The sequence below is a fragment of the Brachyistius frenatus genome, unplaced genomic scaffold, assembly GCF_029030835.1.
Source record: "Brachyistius frenatus isolate BFR_SWC_R1_liver_20210118 unplaced genomic scaffold, ASM2903083v1 Contig_8, whole genome shotgun sequence".
Lineage (NCBI taxonomy): Eukaryota > Metazoa > Chordata > Actinopteri > Embiotocidae > Brachyistius > Brachyistius frenatus.
Window position 1 is genome coordinate 3,249,636 of NW_027210607.1, and position 23,306 is coordinate 3,272,941.

The window sequence follows — 23,306 nt, forward strand, 5'->3', positions numbered from 1 at the left end:
GGCACCGTGGGATAAACCGCGGGCTGAGCATCATGGGAAAGTGGGTTGTTGTGTGGACAGCGGGGGGGCAGGTCGTGTCATCACTGGAGGAGCAAATCAGACTTACCCATTTTACCCGCAGGGATCTTTGATGTTTTTTCATTAGTGGATCAGTGTCCTGAAAAATAAGGACACAAATCTCGACAAACAACCATCATACATAAAACAGAAGCAAAGTCAAAGCAACTGGAGGCAGAGTGGCTTCGAATGCCAAAATCCGTCCATGTGGTTAGTGGACTCATTTACCTTACGTCAAGATTCTTGATGATTCCCCGGTGGAGCTGATTGCCTCTAATTTCAGCCGAGCTTCTGGGGGAGGGGATTCATTGTGGAACAAAGCGGACACTGTGACTCTTTGGATTGGGGAACGCCAACTAAATGATCTCCAGTGGACGCAGGCTTAAATGGAGGCTAAATGGCGACACGGAACGCTCCTCTATCTGAAGCTCATTACCCACCTCTCAATACCCAGAGGCCTGGCTCAACGTCACGCTGAGCACTTTCCTGCCAGGAGGAGGGTGATTACAACATTTTGCTCGACACAAAGCGCCCTCCCTCCTCACTTTTCTCGTCGCTTCCTGTCTTCTCCCTCGCCCTCCCTGTCTCTCAGTGGTCACCCCCCTTCACCGCTGCGTTTCTTTCAGACTCCTACGCTTTCGCAGGCACCCCAGGCAAATCGCACTCTGACTGATTCGTCTTTTTGTCCTGCCTATGATTACAACACTTAGAGACAGCCGAGACCTGAATGGTATGGGAGAATATTTATTCGCTTGCAGACAATAGTGAATAAGCAGAATTATGAATCATGCATCAGCATGTGATCCAGACACAGACGACAATAACAATATTGGCAACAGCTACGCAAAAGTGTATGGAAATATAAAGCTGTTTGAAAGTGAATCACAGGAGGACCGGAGAACAGCAAGCAGATGGGATAAGTACTGATGTACGCGCAGGGTATCATCCAGCCAGAGTGGAGTGGAGGCCTACGCATTTCTCTGCCAAGGCTCGATGTACTCGAGACCCAGATGGGCAAAGATGTCCTTTTCAGTCGTGGCTGCCAGGAACTCTTTCTGGAGAGAGGACAAGCAAACAGAGAATCAGTGACTTGTGCAGAATTTGCTTCTGTGACACCAGTGCAGATCCACAGATTCGAAAGCTTCAGGCTTCACTGTTCTGGAGGATGTTTGTACACATGTATTTGGACTCTTATCTCTATAGCAAGCTGTCAATTTTAATTTAAGATTTTATTCCTCTGGATTGTGCCCAGGCTCAGACATGCCGTGACTGCGCAGATTTAAATTTGACCGTCCAACCTCCCATCCAACCCATAAACACTCTAACCTTGCTCAAAGTGTTTGCTCTCTTCAGCAGATGAGTATTTTCCCTGACAAATCACGACAGGGCTATTAACTGCTGGCCGTCTACCAGCGCCATGTGATGGGTTATGTCTCCACAGGAGCGGTGACGAGGCCTGACTCACCTTGGGAGCGAGACAGCCCGGAGAGAGAGGCGAGCCGCGGTTCAGACACGTCCTGCCTTCAAGTGCTAAACCGGACCTGACACGTTGCGAAGAGATGGCAGAAAAATCAAGAGCGTGTCAGCTCCCACTGCCAGCTAAAGGCAGAAATAACTGAGAGCAACTAGTAGGCAGCCAGGAGTTGGGGGAAAAACACTATAAGGCATGTCTGCCTCTATACTGGCTTGTTATTTATAATGTAAATGACAGGTTAGCCGAGCGGCGGAGAGGTTTGGGTGCACACTGCATGAAGCTCTGTTCATATCACACCTCTTTAAACCGCCTTCAAGATAAATTTGGGTTCAAGTTAAAAGTCTAGTTTATACAGCTTGTAGTTTTGGTCATCATTTCTGTACTTGACATTGATTGGTTAATAAACAGGCGTGTATCTGTCTATGACATATTGTTAATTTGGACTGTAGCCTTTTCTGTTTGAATGAAGAAAAACGAATCAACTAACTCACTTTGTTGCCACTATCTTATTGTCTCCCAATGTACAAGCATCAACTTCCTATAATTTGTCCAAAAGTCTGAACCATCCTTAAAGTGTTTTTACATTGCAAATAAACTGATATACTGTTCAGTTTGATCCGGACTAAGACCAACTCTTTTGGTCAAATTTTGATTCTTTGGTCTGGACTTTGGTCCGGGGTACCATCAAAACAAAACTGAAAAGTTTGAATGGTTCAGACCAAGCATGGTAGATGTGAGAGCACCCTTCTTCCTCAATATTTACTTTGCACTGATATTAAAATTCAACCAGTGAATTGTGCGTGATCCTCGGTTTTAGAGCCATAACAGTTGTGCCATCAGACAATGAGTCCTTAAATTAAACTGGCATTACTGTCAATGGATTTCTAATCCACTGCTCTGTACCAGACATCGTCTGCTTTTCAGAGAAATACTCTGCATGTTCATCCCACTGAGTAAACCCTCACAACGACCCACAAGTCGACTTTTGACATATTGTTCTCTCAATGAAACTCATCAAGTACTGGAAAAGAATCAGATTAATCACTGCCCAGACCAGGAAACTTCGAGTTTTTTTTTTAGTTTTTTTTTAAGAAATGAAGAGCAATGCATTTTTCTCATTGAAGTCTTTATAACATTAAGTCAGCTGAACATGTCAGCTAGTTATAGGATGGTAGGGTGAACATTTCTTCAAATGTTGCTGTTAGCATCTAGTTTGATCAACTGTTCCTCTTGAAAGCCACCAGACTTTGCTTTGGTATAGCAGATGCTGGTAGTTGTGGATCCTCACTGTTCATTTCTTTAGATTTTTTTTTCTCTGCTGGCAGCATCTTGTGATTTGGTGTTTTGAGAAATTGCTCCATGTCTGTGTAGTCTAACTGTAAATCAGAGTTCATCTCACGGGTCAATGTTTTTATCGAGTCCTCTATAGGTGGTGCCAATATTTAAGTATTTTTTTTGGTGTTCATTCCAAAGAAAAACTAAAAAAAGAATATTTTCTGTGCTTTTCTTTAACAATAACTTACTTAAGCAGCCTTCCCATTGTATCCCTTCCACCTTTGGCCCATATATGACAAAGAGTTGAGCCAAGGAGTGAATGGACAAAAGGAGATGTCGATGTGTCCTTGTACTTAAAACAGTAGAGTGGAGATGGAGGTTAAGTATAACTGAAACGAGCATAAAGCAGCTTATGAGAGGGGGGGAAAGTCAGTTTCACAGCTGAATATTATTAAAACTACCAATACAATACTTTTAATTCCTAAGAAAACATCTAAACACAATAACTATTGGGTGAGAGAGGTACAATGAGTACTTTTTTTAAATGATTTTTATTGTGATGGAAATCTGATTTATATCAGAACATCTAAAAGGATTCTGTGTGTTGGTCTGTGATATCCGTGTGAACACAAAGATTGGCGGTTTTGATATAAACTGCATGTGTCAGTGAGGTTCAGAGGCTAAAACCTGTATTGTCTTCTGACTACTGATGTTCCTTGCCCTGTTGGACTCGATATTGCCGTGCTTTGTGGATGAAAGAATGGTCAAAACAAACAAAAAAAAAGATACAAGACACAGCTGTAATAATCAATCACATGCTCACGAATATCTGAGGGGAGTTTTCTCTGTTGCTCTCATTTCTTTCCTGCACAAAACGAATCATTTAATTCAGCGCTGTACAGAGAAATATCATCTCTCGCTCGCAAAGAATAGTGTGTTGTTGGTGAGACAGTATTATGTTTGAGTGAAACCATCCTGAGGCTCATTTAGTGGTTCACCGCTGCCTGTATTTTCACCGTTCTCATAACCCTGAGCCCATTTATTGCTCTAACCACTGAAAACATATGAAATGCGGACGCATATAGCTGCAGTTTATGATGTGGTGACCTATACTGTATTAAACATACAGGTGATAAAAATAAATAAATAAAATAAAATAAAAAAAACTGGAGGCAGGGGGTGTAGGAGGAAGGAAGGAGAGTGCTAGACAAGGCTGATGTGATTTGGAGGAAATCCATATTTCTAACAACACATGGTTGCCGCTCATTGTGCAGAGGAAACTCACGACAACTCAGGAGATCCAACTAAAGGAGGAAACACAGGGCACAGATGAGATTCTCAGCATTACCAATTTAGCCATTGTCCTGGATCAGAGCGAAAGCCCTCTGTCCGCAGCACTGTCCACTTTCCTCAATCCTTACATGCCCTCAGGGAGACGCTGCTTTATTTACTTACCGCAACACAGCTCTGTGAGAGATAAATCCACAAACCTTATGTACCTCTGAGTTCTCCCCTTTAGGCATACACAGGAAACACTCCACTGGAAAATGGCAAAAGCGGATTTTATTTTAGTGCTTTTCGGTGTATCAAAAGAAGCTCAGAGATAGAGAACAGAGAGTCGTTTAATTAAAAAGAGAGGTTATCTGTCTGAGACACGCGTGTTGTCAGTGACTGGCAAGTCATCAGCAGCACAAAGCCAGAATGGCCGCGGTGTGTGTTACAGCGAGCCAGTGTCCTTGACTTAATAAGGCTCTAATCAGCTACATGTTTTTCTGTCCGCCACGTAATGACATCCCTCGTGGACGGGAACACATATCAGTTCCCGCAAAAACATCTGCCCCTTCTCTGCTGCCCGTCATCCTCTCTCTGCCACCAGGCCCATCGCTTGATGGATGAAGCTGATGGACATGGCTGCCTGCCCAACTCTGGCGCGACTCAACTGACACATCAAAGAGAGAGAGAGAGAGAGAGAGAGAGAGAGAGAGATATGAGGAGAGAGAGATAAAACCTGGAGAGCTCTTCAGCACTACTCTGCCAGCAAGCATTTGAAGGACAGAAAGGAGGAAGCTCAATACCGGCCCAAATAAGCAAAACAGTCTCACCAATGAAAATGAAAGAGACATTAAACCATATTGGCCTGAGGACTGAAATTGTACACCATAAAACATTGTGCTCAAATTTGGTAAAATTCTACTGATTTTATGTCATCTTAATTCAAATGCTTAGGCTGGAAATATTTTTAAGTTGTTAGCTTAAAACCATTTGCATTGCCATTTAAGAAAATAGAATCACTTCTGATTTAAGATCTTGGAGGGAGTTAATGAGATGAATTGAATAAAAGTTCTGCTGAGCTTAGCTGAAACGTGCACAGAAAATTTGCAAATTTCATCATCTGCGTAAAGGGGTTAAAACTCTCAGCAAAGTCTTCTTTCTCCTGTAGTTACAGAAAAAGTTCAATGACGCACACGTGCCTCAGTCATGGCTGCGATGCAGAAGATGCTGTAAATATTGTTTCACTTTGACACAATGCAGTGGAACTGGATATCAGGCCAAAGCGTGTAATACACCCAACAGTCCACTACAGGGTACCATGTCAGTGTCACGTTTTGCCTCACATTCGTGTGTAAAGTAACATGCCTTAGATTTAGGCACCAAAAAACAAGAGGTTAGGTTGAGGAAAACTTAACATTGGGCTTAACATTACATACATGCTTAAGTTAAATACATTACGTTATGTACAAAACTCACGAACATTTCTTCAAAGAAATTCACATTGACTTTTGCTTGCATGGATTCAAAAACCGGTCGTCCAGGTGAAAGTCCTTTTTGTTCTGTTCAACCACTCCCGACCTTTCTGTAGGTCAGGTTCTCTCTCTTTTCCCTGTGTTTTTTCCCTCTCTGTGTTTCCCTGCTCGTTGTCCTTCGTCCTCCTGTTTGTCCTTATTTGGTCTTTGTCCTGTCTGTCTGTGTGGACTTGGCTAGGGTGTCACCTTCTGCAGGCTCCTCCCTGGCTCACTCCCCTGGATGGCTGGTGCAGCTGATCATCATTCAACTAATCACCCAATGTAGTATATCAACCCTGGCTCTCCACACCATCTCGTCAGATCATTCAGTCTGCTACGCGGTACTACGACTCAGACCACCTTGCTCGACGAAAGTAAGTCTTTGTTACATGAACTCGGTCCTAATTCCTGTCTGTCTGAGTCATCTTCAGTTGGTGACCTGCCAGCCATCCTACGGGAGTCTGCCTTCCCGCTCCGGAGGATTTCCTGCCTGCCTACCTGTCTAAACCTGCCGACTCCTACGGCTGCCTGAAGCTGAGCCCGCAGCTCCTCACTCACCTGGGTACCTACCTTCACCCGCTAGCCTCCAAGGGCTTCAGCACTCACCTGAAACCCGCCGCTCCAGCATGCCGAGACTGCACTCACCTCATCGATAAAAGCGATAAACTGCTGAATGTTAGTGATGGAAGCAGCAGAATTTCAAGCTCAGTGTTTGAATTTGTATTTCCTCATTGCACCTTGGGAGGTGTTGATTTCTGTTTTTGGTTTTAAAGCACACGTTGACCTTTTATCGACAAACACAGCTGCTCATCTTTGCTAACTCTCGTTTGTTGCTAATACAAGAGTTTTATTTCCATGCAGAGCTTCGTCAAAGCGGCCAGCAGCCAGTCACTTGGCATTGTCCATGAAGAGGATGAATGGGATTGGAAATGAAGTAATAAACGATAAATGTTGTAACTCTACGTGTATCTATCAAGCTCAGGAGATGTCACACATCCTTATCCGAAAGAACTATCTGGATGAACTACTCTTATTTTACTAATTCATCACACTAGTGTTGAGGATCATAACTGTCCAATTCCCCTCAACTTTACGAGGCATTTTGGCCCCTCTGAGCTAATTGTTTCAGTTTTACAGCCTGCCAAAATGTACTGCTGTGGTTTAGTCTTACTACTGTCATCGACTTAATTTAGTACCGCAGCAAGCAGCTTCTAGACAATAACTGTGTGCAACATCGAACATCTAAAAGACAAAGTTAAGGCCTAGCTGGCGAACACAGAGGGGCTTTAGCAGCCAAAGAAAGGAAAAACAAATTGCCCAGAAGGTGGTGGGAAAACAGGGTTAAAAGGAGAGGTGATGTTGGACTCGCCTTCACCAGGTGGCCAGAAATATAACTCAATGAATGCTAATGTTGTTGCGTGTTAGCTGAATGTGTAAACAGGCAACGGCTTGTAAAGCATAACAGCTTTTTGAGGCAATAATATGTCAGTGTTTTACAGCTTGTTGTGCTGCTCCCAGCTGGCCAAAAATCAATTGATGCAGGCATAAACTGTTTTCTACTGTAGTGCAGGTCCTGATGGTCAAACCCAAAGGCTAAGGTCAACCACGGATGGCTGTTCGACTTTTATATTTACTTGAATTTTGTGTGATATCCACTTCTGCTATATTTTATTTCAGTGTTGGCTTGGCAATGTTAACTGTGAAAGAGTTTCAACCATAGGTAAATATATATATGTGAAAAATTCATTTCCACGCTGCAAAGTCTTCGACAGAGCTATCTTTAGAAAGGCAGCGAGACCAAAAAAAAAAGCAGAAGTCGGCTGAGAGAAGCGAGCTAAAGGTCACCCAAGATAAGCATGCAAACAAAACCTGAAATCTATGCAAATTAACTTATATAAGCTCTCTAGTAGAGAAAATGTATCTGAACAAACACTTCACTGAGAGTGCTATCATCTCATTTTCAGTGTTGACTGTCTGCTTGGCCGCAGAAGCAACAACCGAGCATTAAGAACCAGAGTGTGGAGGTCAGTCTGAATGACAGACGCACATAAAGCTTTCAAAAGCATAACGTTCACTGTGTTGTATTTTCATGGCTCCAATGGTAAAAAGTGAAGTATTTTATGTTGAGGACAGCCACTTTTATATCAAGATTAAAAAGTACACTTCCATCAGAGAGGGCGCTCAAAGGCAGAAAGCAATGTTATGTTTTGTTCTTTTTTTTCCACGTAAATTAAAGGTTATCACATCAGATGGTGTTCTCAGTCTACTTTTTTTTTTTTTTTTGTCCTACTGACAGTTAGAAATAGATTACTTTATTGCCAAGAGATCACAAAAAAAAAAAAATCCTTTGATTGCCTCTAAGTTAATTTGTCTTTATTGCAGCACACGGGAAAAGGCTGACAGGGACAGAAAAAGTGGGAAGTCGATTATGCCCCTGCGTCTTCCTCCTGCAACGATCCGCCGCACACCCACACTTCCCCCGCGCTCTGGTCTACAAGAGCTCGGTTCACAGGACAGCCTGAGCAACCAGAGAGGGCACAGACACCTCACTAATCACACCGGCAATTAGCGCAAGCATCATAAAGCACCGCTGCCTATAAAACAGCTATTGAGTTTAGTGTTATCGTCATTACCTATCCTTCCCCGGCTAGCTAATCAGCCCATGCACTGGGCAGAGAGGCAGACGGGTAGAAAATAATGAATTCCTAATCAGAAACAATGGGATCCTCACTCGATGTCCCTGGTGTTATGGCTCTCTGCTCCCGTGGAGGAGTAAACATTTGCAAATCAAAGTTATCTAGTTGATTAGGTTGCCCAAAGGCAATGAACAGACACATCAAAGAGTCTGATAGAAGTGTAATAAAAGCTCCATGTTTCTCTGCGTCCTGATAATGTTGCCGTAGTTTGACACCTCGAAATACATATTTCCATTAAAATACAGTATATTGTCATTGAGTAAAGGAGCTGGAATGCAGCAAGAGACGCATCTCTACTGATGGTACCGACTCTACTCCACTCTGCTCTACTCGACTTTCTTGTTTTTGGTATCAAGTACTTTTCTAAATTTCATTTTCCACGGCAGGTAGTACCTCCTCAGGGCAGCAGTGTTACTATTGCAACTCTGAATTAAAACTGCCGTGACGTCATTTTCAAAATCACCTCAACAAAATCGCCTTTCATATCTACAACAGAACATTCCACAGGCAAATAGAGCGAATAGAGTTCAGAGCTGGCTTTGTGTCACTCCTTAGGACGTTAGTTGTGTGGGCACATCTCCTTGGGGCGAGTGCTTGTGTGAAGATTGTGGTCTGCAGTATTTTCAAGTCATTTTTTGGTTATCGTCTCAGCTTGCTAGGAACCCTGACGGAGGCTAAACTAAAAAAAAAAAAAAAATAGCAGTGATAACATCCACAGACAATGGAAAAACCCCAAAAGTATATATGTTGAGCTGAGCCAGTACTTTCGGTGGAGGAGCCCCGGAGGACAATTTATGACAATTTTTCAGTATGTTACACTGTAGGACATTCGCTTCTTGCTCACCATAAGTCATTTGTTAGCACATTAAAAGTTGAGACATTGTAATTTAGGAATTATTATAACTTCAGCTGTTAAAAACAACCTTCAAATCTTCTCAAGTATGTAGAGAAACTCCACATGAACAACGCTAATGAATGTATAAACGTAGTATGTAATCATGTTGCACATTTTAAGATGAATAAGGGCTTCTCCACTCTGAGGACTGGCTATGTGGTCATTTACAGCTTTATTCCCCTCATAACGTTTAAGTATTTTCCACTTCGACTGCATGACTTCACCCAGCTGATTGAAAACTGCAGGAAAAATGGCAAAGAATTGCATGCTTTTGTAACCATTTTCTTTGGCATGCAGGGGAAATGTCACTGAATGCATTTGTAATGTGATTACAGGTGTACTGTTTACTGAGATAATTAAAACATTGGCATTTTTGACCAGACCAGTTGAACCCGAAAAACACAATCAACATTTTGTAGTACAGAGAAGAAAAAAAAATCATGTTTTTTCATACAGATAGATTCAATGATGATATATTGATCAAAAATGAAAGAATATGTAACTTTTAAAAAATCATAACACGCTGGTTAAGGTAAGGATATCCCAATAGCACACTATAAAGTAACTAAGTATATTTACTTAAGTACTGTAGTTAAGACCTATTTTGAGGTACTTGTACTATACATGAGTATTTCCATTTGATGCTATACTTTGTACAGATTTGTAAAGATTTTCAAAATGAAACTGCAAATTTTAAAGTGGCCTTTTATTGTTAACAGCTTCTCAAAATTCATGCTGTTTATTCAGCATCTTAATGTGCCACATCAAGAGTTAGGTGGATGGATCATCTTGGCAAAGGTGAAGTGCTCACTGACACGGATTTTAAGTAATTTGTGAACAGCTAAGGCACTGCCTTCACTCCGTAATGAAATCTGGTCCAGACCCAAATACAGAAATTCAAAAGATATTCAGAAGAGGCGCATACATTTTTTATGACCTAATCAGAGATACCAATATACCTAAATTAGATGGGCTCAAATTGGCATGAAAGAGAAATTGGGTAAAATATTGATAAACAACAATGGAATGAAATCATATTGGACTGGCACAACTCAGCACAAGAGGTCCAGACACAATTCACCAACAATAAGATACTCAATCGATGTTATTGGACCCCAAGCAGAATGTCTAGGCTCAAACTGAGAGATGATGACCTACAGTATGTTGGCGCTGTCATAAAGAAATTGAAACCATGGTACACATGTTAGACGCCTGCAACATGGTCCAAGATCTATGGGGGAAAATCATATCTCTTATGAACATAATTATTAACCTGTGCTTGATTCAAACCCCTGCTATATGTATGTTGGGTATGATCCCTTAAAATGTTCAAATAAGTGCTCATTTTAAACTGTGGTGTAAACTAGCTTTGTTAAAACGGATGCAGAATTATTGTGAAACAGTGGAAATCTGACACACCTTCATCATTTGAGCATTGGATTGAACTAATGCTAAATGTAGCAGGTTATGAACAAGTTATATTCAGATGCTCAGGACGAGGGGACCCATTTTTTAAAACGTGAAGGCCATTCCTGGACCATATTAAGTCAGAAGCTATGACCTGATCACATACCACATCCATTATGTAGTACAAACACCATGATAAATGGAATAAATGGATATTTTTAGTTTTTTCTGTTTATATACTTTTTTTTTTTTTCAAATACCATGTACAATGGGAAATTGTTTATAAAAATATATATATAAAAAAAAAAGTAATTTGTGAACAAAATCTAAGATACATTTTATGTTCACATAAGACAAAGATCTTTTACCTCAACTTGCAAAAAATGGGAGAGAAAACTAAAGTGGAACGTTTATATTTTTGTTGAGTGGAGTTAAGTATACAGTGACCCCTCGCTATAACGCGGTTCACCTTTCACGGTCTCGCTGCTTCATGGATTTGCATCGTGCATTGTGTTCTGCATTCTGATTGGCTAAACAGTCTCTCCGCTTCTTCTCTACCTGTTTGTCAATAACGTTGCGGTTTAATATGTACACGTACGTAAAACAGCTTGCCAAATTAAAAATAATCGATGGTGGCATGTCGGTTTATAAGAATCTTTTTGCCCAGAAGAAAAAAGAGCGACAACAACTACCGATAACTATGTTCTTCTCTCGAAAAACCACACCTGCACCGCCGGCTTTAGAAGAAAGAACCGCTGCAGAGCGGAGTCAGGATGCAGCGGCTCAGTCAGAAGAGCAGTGAAATACACGAGTCACTATTTGTCCTACTGTACTTTGTATTTGTTTTCATAATCATTTTTCATTTCCTCCCGTTCTAATCCAATGACTCGGGTCGCAGTGGGGCGGTGCCGATCTCAGCAATTTGAAGCCTTCAGTTCGTATTGATGATTAAAATTATTATTTTACAGTACAGTAGTTATTTGTAAAAAAAAAAACATTTATACAGTACTTTTATTTGTTAAACAAATGCTTGGGCCTGTAAAAAGGTTTTGTTCTTTGGTTTCAATGTATTATGGAGTATTTCATTGTATAATAATTGTAAAAAAAATAAAGGTTACTACTTCACGGATTTCGCCTATCACGGTCTCTATTTGGAACGTAACCCCCGCGATAAACGAGGGTTCACTGTACTTCAACAACACTGTTGGCTGTGTTTATAGGTACAATAGAGATAAAGTATGTTTAAACACATCCAGCAGTGATGTTAGGTGTTTCCTCTTTCAACAAGAGAAAGCAGTGAAATACTGTTTTACAGCATGATGCTATGTTAATATACTTACTAAGACTATGCAACTGATTTAGGGATATGTTTGTACTGATTAAACTATATTTTATTTTATCAGTATTACTTTCTGCCCTTGACTTTTCTTTCTGACGCAGTATTTGACTGTCTGGTTTGTGCCACTGTTTGCCCTCTTCTTTATACACTGAAAATGTCATGAACTTACTTTGTTATTGGATCACAAATCCATTTGCTAAAGCAATGAATTTAGATGACAATGGCATTTTTATCAAGAGCAGTTAAAACCAACAAACCCAATCCACAATTCTAAACAGTGTGTATGTCAAAGAGTTGCCAAATCCACCATTACTATTTTTTTTCCCAAACTCCACAATACAAACGAATGTTTTCCACAGCCACACAAAGTTCTCTGTAATCTGCCGAGCCTGTAACTGTAATTCCACTCTTCCTCATATGGACCCAAACAGAACACTCTTCTAATGATAACAATAAATTAACTTTCTCTGCTCCACTGAAGCCCATAAATAATTAATTGGTTTGTTGAAGAGTGGCTAGTTTTGCATGACCAATTTGCTTCCTGCTCCAGACAATGTGATCAGATGATGCTGCCTCAGCACTCCTCTTATTCTGCTTAATGAAAATGGCACATTGGCAAAATATGAGCTTTGTTTGGGAATTTTCACAACACATTTCCATACTGATGAGCCAGGACCTTCTGAATCATTTCATCGGTCACACCATCATCATTACTGCACTTCACTTTTACACCTATGTGACAAGGTTGGTATTTCCAGTGATTCCAGTGATTGTAGTCTGGAAACTGTCTTCACATTAAAGTTTTCTCAGCCACCCCAAACAGCAGACCAATCAGAGGCCAGTAGGAATGACTAAATGTGATAACCTTGAGGTCAAGCGTTTGTTTCAAAATGTAGGTCCAACAATGGCAGCGGTGGTAGAACTCAAAGAAGAGATACCAACAGTCTTAGCAACTCTAACAAATATCAAGGAATTGAGGCCATAGCCTGAACAATGCTCCTTCTATCCTTAAATTGACTTTGCATAGTCTGTAGTGGTCACTTACCGACATCACGTTGCACTCTGCTTGCATTGATAAAGGTTCTCTGCTGTTTACATCGCACAGCATACATTATATAAGGGTCAATGGCGATTGGTTAAAGACAATAGTTTTAATTTTCCAATAGATTTAAATTAATTAAGGGTTTAAGCTCATTACAGTGCAATGACTGGAAACAATCCTCAGTGGAGCGTGGCCAGACTATCTATCTGTTCACGCAACGATGTTGGGTCTGGTAATAACAGGCCAGTAAATTCTGGGAAGTGTGTAGGTCTGTTGTTTGACAGGTAATATAAGTAAACAATACGACACAAACCACAGTGAAACTAAACATGATGTTAAGATTTTGTATTTTGTATTTCTTCTATTCTTATGTTTGATTCTATAGCCTCCCCTTGTGCAATACACAATACTCCTGTAGGTCCCATTCTGTAAGCTTTTGAAGCACCATCAGTGATAAGCGCTGCATCTCCTCCACAGCGTCAAAGACCTTCAGCTTTAAATTTATTTTATAGGAAAAAGAAAAAGAGAGGTAAGCCAAATCAAAGTGCATTTACTAATTGGCAGCGAACAAACAGTTTATATCTACAGACTGTATTAAAAAAATAAAAAAGCCTCTGCGATGTCAATTATGGCTTTCCTGAGATGCTGAAACGGGCTGATTGCTGAAACCAGTGCCTAGAACCTGTATGGTTCTGACTGACACTTGAAGGCAACAATCGAACTGAGATGTTACCCATTTGTCACTCAAATTCACCCCGCCTTTATCTATCCGTAAATAATTCAAACAGGTGACTTATACAAACGTGCCCTGCCTCCAACAGTTGTCATGAAAGGAGAAATCTGTTTGTTAGTTCAAAACTGCTTTTCGGAGCAGGCTGTAAACATGTTTATTTATGCTGTAAAGTTGGGCATTTTTACATCTATAGGGGTCTATGGGGATTGACTTGCTTTTGGAGCCAGCTTCATGTGGCCCTCCAAAGAACTGCAGTTTTTGGTCCTTCCGCTATGGCCTATTTTTTAGTCCCGGAGGTTGCTGCTTGTGCAGGTCATGTGCTCTCTGCTCGAGTTTCAGGTCCATGGTGAAAAAGGAAATGTGCACACACAGCTTAGAATATTTTCTCATAAAAGTTATTGCTTCCACCTACACCATGTGTATTACTGTGCTGTTCTCCATTTGTGTAAAACAGGAAGAGCCTTATAATTTTCTGATTGCACCTTTTATGTTGTTTTATCATAAGCTACTGTTAGCTCGGTTTAATTACCAAACAGAACTTTCACATCCAGCCTCTAATGGTTGAAAAACACATGAATGTTTTCTAATGAAAAACTTGGGTTTTGAAACTGAAAAAACAAATCAAAGAGAGGTGAGTGGTTACTTTAATCAACTGGAATATCTGTGCAGTTTAATTCTGCACTGTACTGTATGTGGTGAGAGTACAACACATAAATTAGGCATAAGAGCACTCTAGGATCTACTGAGAGGGGGAGGGGCGGGGGTAGGGGGGTAAGTGCATTTTTGCCAGATGCACATAGCTGTATTTTCTTGATAGCACTTGTTTTGTTGTTTAGTGACTGAAAGTGATGGTTAATGTACGATTGGGAAGTCAGAGTTGTGCTCTATTGTGTGCCAGTAATAATTGAGCGGGGCAGGGTGATTTTGATGTCAGGTTCTTACAAAGACTTGGAGAGTTTCATGGAAAAGAAAGCCATGACTTTCGGTTATTTTGGTGGTTTTACCGAGCAGAGATCCTACAACGTAAAAATAGATAACACTTCTCATTCTACAGTGTTTTATTATTGCTCGCTGCGTTTTTCATGATCATCATCCAGACAGAACTGCCACTATGTGTCATGACGCCCACAGTTAATAACCTGACAAATACTTCATGCTTCTTCTGTATCATCCAATAGTTTCCTACATTGAACAATGGCTCTCTTGGGATCCATGAAGATGTTGCTGAATCTGCCATCTCCTCCGACACCACTTTGCGTCAAAGCACCATGTACAATATGTTCTAGAGTCCCATTGGGAGAGGTTTTTATTGCAGAGAATGCTCTGAACTGTTCTTCCTATCACAATATTATCCAGAGTGCAATTGCTCAAAGCAGACGATTTTAAAAGCAACTACAATTGTAAGCAATTACAAAGGGGTCCAAGTACCCCTACGCAACTCGAACCAGAAGCCATATCGACCCCAAGCGTCTACCCACAAATCAGACCTGATGCTACACCCACCCAAGGGAAGCACCCCAGGGTCTTTTGAAACTCAAACTCCACGAAACAGTGCAAAAAGGCCAAGAGCATCTTCTGGTATTTTAACCAGTTAATTAATACATGGTGCCATGATGGGCTGAGTCTAGAAAGAACCTGGAGCCAAAGCTCTTTAGGGAACTCCAGGGATGTGTATATTCACCCGAAATTGTTTATAGACTCTCAAACTTATACTTGATGTTTAAAATCTCATTCAATTTGGGGGATTGTCTGGGGAAGCTACAGTCTTTTATCCAATGTCAAATGTCACTCCTGGTCAAATTCAAAAAATTTTCAGAGAATCTTTTGACACTGATTTTGTTACTCTGAGTGAAACAAGCACAGACTACTTCAAAAAAGGGGTTTTTGCATATATTGTAATTTTTAATCTAGTGAAAGTGGGCGTATAATTAATAAGCAGATGCAGCTCAATAAAATGAACACGAGCATATATCATACTTGAGAGGGATGTGTGCAGTTAATAAGTTATTTGACAAAAGCAATTTGTATTTACTATATCGTCCCCTCCTCCGTGCCACCATGTGGCCGATTTGCATCATATTTGATATTCAGGTTCTGAAACATACATGGTATTAGAATAGCAAAAATGGTGAAATTTGATAAAGGCTATATATATTTATTTTTAAAAAAAATATGTATTTAGAGAGGTGTATGTTACACCAAAGGTTTTTATGCTGAATCACAAACTCAACTTTAAAAGTGTGTTCGATCTCATTCAATGTAAAGTTCATCTTGAAAAAATAGTTTCTTTCCAAAAATTTCAATTTCTTTTTTATTTTACCACCATCGTTGATGCTTGGACCCCAAATAAAAGGAAGTGATCTTATTCGTCATGACACATGTTAAAGCCTGTGTTTCTTCTAATCACACCCTGCTTCCAATAAGTGTTATTGTGGCCAGAATGTGATGAAAAGAAAACCATCAGTTGTTACATCCTGTGTGACTGTATCATTACAAAAATAGAGCCCTGGATGAAGTGCAGCTTCTTCTATTTGCTTTGTCCTCCCATGTATCATCCAAACAAACCACAACTGTTGGTTCTGCAAACAGAAAATGCATCACCTCTGTGCAGTAGTGCTCTGCTCAATAAACAGCGCTTGGAATTGCTCCTAACCTTTTATGAACCGGGTAAAGGCTAAATCATTCCTACACGACAACAACTGAAGACAGGGTGGCTAGACAGACATTTTTATGTGAAATGTTTACATTGTTTTAAAACCTAGGCCATTTCACAGTGTGCTATTGGTCTCAGCCAAATTATATGAGTGTATGTGGTTTACAATACTTTGCCCCAACAATGCCGAACATGCTTACAACTAGAGGGAAGGATTACAATTCACTTTCCTGATTTAAATCTTTTGATCCAGTCCAGTTCAAAATGTTCTCGTCATTCACTATTGGTCACTTTTTTTTTACAGCTCTTTCACAATTCAATGCCCTTTGTTAGTTTTGAGTTTGCTGATCTGGGAATTTGCTTGGATCAAAATCTCAACGTCAAGCATCACATTAAGAATCAAACCAAGAAGCTCAAGTTTACACCGTGTTTCTTATGTAGAATTAGTCATTGTTCTGTCCTTCATCTCATAATCATCTAGTCATAGGTCTCAGCTAGACTATGGTGGTACCATTTACAGAATTGCTGTTTCTTCTACTCGGCACTTACTTGACCGACTTTATCATGCTGCTTTGAGATATATATTAAACTCACACTACAGGACTCATCACTGCACATTTTAGATGATGTTCAAGATGGTCTTCACTTGTTATGTGCAGGCTGAAGCACTGGTATTTGTAATTATACAAAGCTATTCCAGGCAGATTACCCATGTAAGTATGCTCGAGGTTCATAATTGCTCAAAATACCAACAATATGAGATCCAACAATAGTCTCGGCTCAAAGGTATCATCTGTGCAGACAGAGACTGGAAAAAGGAGTCTATTTTAATAAAGCCCTTGGTCTTGCAATGACCTCCAGGCTAGACTCACTCGAGCCTCTCTCATTTCTCTAACAGGTTTAAACAACAGCAGTTTTTACTGAAGCAATGTTACACTTGAGGTTGGATTTTCATGTCATTATTCGGACGACAGTGATGCGGTCAGTAAGCATTATACAAGTTACCATCTAAATAGAATATGTAATCAAAATGTATTCATACTGTGGGGCAATTCACTCTCAAAATAAGTGCTCTCCGTTTCCATGGCAATACATGGGGTATAATTAACAACCGGAAAACAATCAGTCGCATCAGTAGAAGCGAATGTAATGTATGCAATGTTTACCGCTCCAGGAAGTAGGCCGACCCTTAGTAACGACCTAGCAACAGAGATGAGATTTAGTCCGTTTTATTGCGTTCTAGAAATTGTTTCTCAAACTGAATAAATACAGCACATAGAAACACAACACTGCTTAGCTCACTCTATCTTGTTGTAAGTAAGATATCCACTGAAAAAAAAATATCGATGGATTTTGAACATTTTAGCACAGTGCCATGTGTTAAAACATAACCGGATGCAAAATGTTCTTGCTACAATGTGTCATTCATTTGGTTACACATTCTCTGTGTACATTTAACGTCTTCTATGATGTGTGGACATTAGTTATTACACTGTACAACGTGTAATGTCTTGTTTTGTATTTTATGGTATATATATATATAATTAATGTGCACTTGACGTGTAACTCTACAGCCTTCAGGGCCAGGTCACCACTGGAAAAGAGATTTCATCTCAACTGTTTTTACCTGGTAAAATAAAGGTAAAATAGATAAAGCACATCGGTACACAAATTCCTCAGCACTCATCAGTCCCATCTTTGACTGACCCTTCTGTCAGATGCTTAAGGGGTCAGCTAAATCAGATTGATCAGACATTGAAGGTTAACCAGAAAAATAAGACCAACCAGTTGGTCTTCATCCCTGAAGCCTTTCCTCTACTGGTTGAAAACACTGTATGAAGCATAGATCTAATATTTATATGGCTTGGCCTAGTTTGTTTGCAAGTGAGGAATCATTGCTGCTTCTTGGGGCTGACGGGGGAAAAACATCACATCTGCAGTTCCCACCAAAAGTAGTGGCTGGAAATGTCTCTTGCTTCTCCACAGCAACAGGCGTTTCTTGGTGTACCAGGATGAGGTGAAGACATCACACTCAAAGATATTTATGCTTCATTTAAATCATTTTCTAATGTTTCTACCTCATTCACATTATTGTAGAAACTCTTTGCTGTTCCAGTTTGCTCATGCTGTAGGGATAGTTCATGGTCACATTTTACAATTGTACATTATTTTTGTAACAAGCTCGCATCCCATTTGTCCTCTTGTTCATTGCAAAATCAGCAGAAGCTTTCAGCCAATGGCTATGCTCACAAAAGTCAACACAGTTTAGGTCAAAGTAAGTTAGCTACAACTATACATGCACTGTCTACAACTATACATGCACTGTCTATAATGTTAATAGCTCAGCAGCCACCTGGTGTTATTGTTTCTGTGACGGTTTGCAGAAAGTTAGTAATCACATTGTAATTGACGATAGTACTTATGAACTGTTGAGGTGTAAGAATAGTGATTGAGTTTGGCCAATTTTGTGTTAAAACTCTGTTCACACATGTATTACAAACAATAACATGTCTCCCTACTTTTCCAGGTATTCAACAGTGAATCCATTTGTGCTTTTTAGAGGGCAAGAAGAGCCTGAGCCACCCCAAGGACTATTCAGTCGAGTGTCTCTGTAAATAAATCATGGGGCAAACTGAAACGGGAGCCCCGGATGGATGGGTGCCTGTGCCACCGCAAGGGCCGTGTCAATTAATGTTACATGACAAGCAGACACGGCCCAACACCGAGCCTTCCTGAAACCCTCTGCCATTCACTTTCATCAATAATGGAGGAAGATCTGTCTCCTGAGTGAGCTGGTTAAGCCCAATGTTCACCGCCCCTCCACCATCAGCATCCCCATTATGTTCCCTTGTTTGTCCTCTCCTTCCAATCCCCCAAGTTCACAGAACCAACTCATTTCTTCTCTTTACAGTGTTGCAGAGAAATAGATTGCAGTATTGGAGGGATAATAGCCTGCTATTGAATTATATTTTTTAAGTGATGCAAAACACAGGCTCAATAGAATCTATAAATACTTCCCATCCCTTTTTTCACCCATTACGCGCTGCTAACACTGTGTGGGTGGATGGGAGGCTGGAGGAGTGGAGGAAGAGGTACAGTGGTGAGGTGGTGGTGGTGGTGGTGGTGGTGGTGGTGGTGAAAAGGGTGACAGGGGGAAAGAGAGTGGTAAAATTCAAGTACAGTTAGTGAATGGATAATATTCATGCAATTATCCTGAATGTGTTTCTCTTACTTTTGAAATTCCCTTTCCTCTAAAAGTGTCCATCATTCTTCTTCAACCCCCTAACTCCCTTTAATTTCAATCTATTTTTCAACAGTTCCACATTCCCTCCTCTATCATTACCCCCCTTCTGTCAGGCAATAGCTGTCAATATGATTTATCATTGATGCTAACTGATGTAGTTGTCCCACTGTGAAGGCTGATTAGATGACCATCCTGCTGGTATCGCCTTGTTGGGGGACTACAGTCTGCGGGAATGGCGGCAACGCCATCCTGTCTCTTTCCTTCTCTTCACGTGTCGTTCTTTCACTTGTTTTACTGTCATTGTTGTTTGCCTTCCCTTTAGCACATTCCCACATTGAATGTTGTAGCATGAAATGCCAGCCTCTTAAAGCTCCACTAGGCAACTATTGAAAATACACTTGTACTGTCAACATGAATCTAAAAAAATGCAGCTCATTTTTAAAAAATGTGTTCTATTCCCTGAGATGCTGTAGATTTGCCCTATCTGCCCCAGAAAAACTGCAGTGTTACAGACATAAACAACATCTTCTCTGTTGACAGAAAGTGATGAATTGATACACAAGAATGGAGCAAAAACTGACAAACAGCAGTGAGAAGCCATCCATTCACAGAAAATAGAAGTCAGCACTGTATGTTGCTTGTTTTATTCTTTGCGATCATTTGAAGAGTCATAAGCTGTGGTGTTCAGTGGTTACTTCTTACATGAAAGTCTAACTGCATCAGTTTGAAACATGAACTGTTGACAAAAATGGACATAGCCTCTGGGTATGAAAATTGCAGCCAATTTGAAAGTACTTTAAAATGCAACACCGCTGCAGGCCACTAGGGACTGGCTCCAAAAACCTCAAGAACCAATAGACTCCCATTCAGAAAGCATCAACTCCTTTCATGAAATACAAAGTCAATACAATTTATCTACAAGTCATTATACTGTCATTTGCTAAATTCACTCCTTCTAAAAACAATTACATAATTAATTAGATATTAGGCCTCAAAGACGGGGATGTATGAGGTGGATATTTATTCATTTGGACAGAAATATCACAATAGCTATTTGCCTCTTTAAAATATATATTCTTTTAAATGGGAATCCTGATATCTAGTGCCTTCATTTCTAATATTCCTAATACTTATTTGTCCCATGATTTCATTCATGTAGAAATCTAATGATATTTCCATCAGCTTCAGTTATGTTTTGTGTCTAGTACAAAAAAGCTAATGTGAGCTTGCTATACTAAGCTGAAGAAATAGGTAATTACTTTACCTGCTAAATGTCAGCATATTAGCATTGTGAGGGTGAACATGTTAGAATGCTAACATTAGCATTTAGCTTAAAGCTTTGCTGTGTCTAAGCATCAGACCAATGAGCCACTAGCTTTTCAATTGAGTCTTGTTGCTTTGCTATCTGCTCTCTGTATGTTATGTGTTACGGCTATGTGTGTGAACAGCATGATTCTTAATCACAGTTTCAATCAAATGTCCAATTTTACTCCTAAAATGATAACAAAATACATATGAAACACTGTGCAACAATATCATCAGTCGTAAATCGGTATGAAGGCAGTAAAGATGAAATCACAACCTGGTGGACTATTTCACCTGGCTCTGCAACACCAGGCTGAATCTGTCACTGCGCACCATTATTACAGCAGCCCTCCCACTTCACACTCCCCAATCATTCCCATTAAAGTCCCTTAATTGTTTCTCTGACCTCTATGTGGAACGAAAGATCCAATCAAATGGCAACTGTTTCCTGAAATGAATGGCCATATTTGCATTGTTCACCTGTCATTGGGGTGTCATTACTTGGGTGGCTGGAATGAACAGGTGTCTTGTTCAAGGGAAAGGGGTACAAAAGAAGGTTTCTCACAATGACTATAGCACCACAGACAACTGATTTTAGTTTTCCAGCTCCTCCAAGCACAGCTAAATCCCAACAATTCAAGAAACTCAGCATTTATACATTCTACATATGGCCTTCTAAAAAAAAAAAAAAAACAAGCAAAAGTCAAATAAATTGCCAGAATCTCATCCTGCATTGAGCTTAGTGTAACATTTTCACCCAAAAAGTCCCCAAAGCATGACAAAGGATTGGTCAGAAAATATTTTGAAATAGACGTCCCTGCAGAAAACACCTTCTTATTACACTAAGTGTATGCTGCCGCCGTATAATCCAACCTGGATCCATGCTGATTTACCTGTCTGCAATCATTCCCCTCAGCTTCTGTCTTACTGTCAGAGCCTTTCAAGACCAACTCGGGGACATACCAGAGAAAACATTCAAACTGGCATGATAAAAGCAAATCCCTGAAATGAAAAATTCCTTGAACCCTTCTTTGACTGGCAGAGAGGAAAAAATAGTAACGCTTGCCGAGCTTTTATGGCAAACCAGCAACTCCAGTCTTTGTAATGCTGAGTGGCAGTTCTGTTAGAGGAGAAAGGGGTTTTTAGTCAGAATAAATGCAGGTAGACAGTCGGACCTGTTGCGTGGCCATGGCATTCATATGGACAGAGGATCGACAGAAACATTCTGGCCTCAAAGAGGTGATCCTAATTACAGTGTCGGAATACATCATGGAGCCCAACGAGTATCAATCAAAGATAAGAAGTCCAAAGTGCTGCAATAAATGATCACAGTAAGAAGTTTCTGATGTGTTAAAGGATTCTATGGCAACAAATGAGAGTCTCTCTTTTACCAACTACTGCTAAAGTGCCTCTGAACAAAGCACTCATTTAGCAAGTACACAAATGCCGTGGATCTTGGATCAGATTATATTATCCTGATAATTAATGATTTGATGGTATTTGCTGTTAATTGTAGTATGTCTGAATTGATTAGGTTCTGTTTTGGATGTTTACTGTTTAAGGCAGATGAAGAGTTGAGAAACATGGTACCATTAAGGCAAGGCAGGTTTATTTACATAGCACCATTCAGACACAAGGCCATACAAAGTGCTTTGTACAATACAGCAAAAGTAAGACACTCAAATGTTCAAATTGCATTTAAGATACAATCTGAACTATAAACATGTTTTATTTACCAAGGAAATGAGAAGTTTGTTTAACACTGACTAACCCATAATAAAAAGGAAATATTCTCTTAGTTGTAACTTTCACGTTTGATTGTACCATAATCAGAAATCAGAAATACTTTATTAATCCCCACAGGGAAATTGTAAGGCTACACTCACTCATGTCTCGTCTGCTCCAGGACAGAAAAAACAGAAGAATTTAAGAAGAAACAAGATAATAAACATACTAAATATACAGTCAATAGTGTATATAATACCATATGGTATGGTAAGTGTTTTTGTCATGGTGACGTGGTTGAAGTCTCCAGAGATTATGATGAGAGCGTTCGGGTGTTTGGTCGGTAGTCTGGCTGTTACGCTGTGTGATGTCACGTGCCGACGTTGGGTTAGCAAAGGGGGGAATGTAAACAGCCACAACAATAACATGCGGTATTTCCCTGTGTAAGTAGTATGGAAACCCTCGGCAGTTCAATATTCAGGGAGACTCGTTCTTTAATTATAACACGACCTGGGATTACACCACCCGCTGTTGACTGGAACGGCAAGCCCTCCTCCTTTCCGTACACCGCTCTCGGTGCAATCTCTGTCGGCCCGAATTGTCAGAAAGCCGCTGATGGAAACATTTTGGCCTGGGATGTCCAGGTGCAACCATGTCTCAGTAAAGCACATGATGCTG

General features: G+C 40.3%; 1 protein-coding gene across 1 annotated transcript in view; it reads right to left on the reverse strand.

Moving 5' to 3' along the window:
- Nucleotides 1-1,025: 1,025 nt before the first annotated feature.
- dntt (deoxynucleotidyltransferase, terminal) overlaps nt 1,026-23,306 on the reverse strand; it is an 88,378-nt gene continuing 66,097 nt past the window's right edge. Inside the window, exon 11 of the mRNA XM_069689915.1 lies at nt 1,026-1,112. Within this exon, the coding sequence (XP_069546016.1) occupies nt 1,026-1,112 (87 nt within the window). The remainder of the gene's footprint in view (nt 1,113-23,306) is intronic.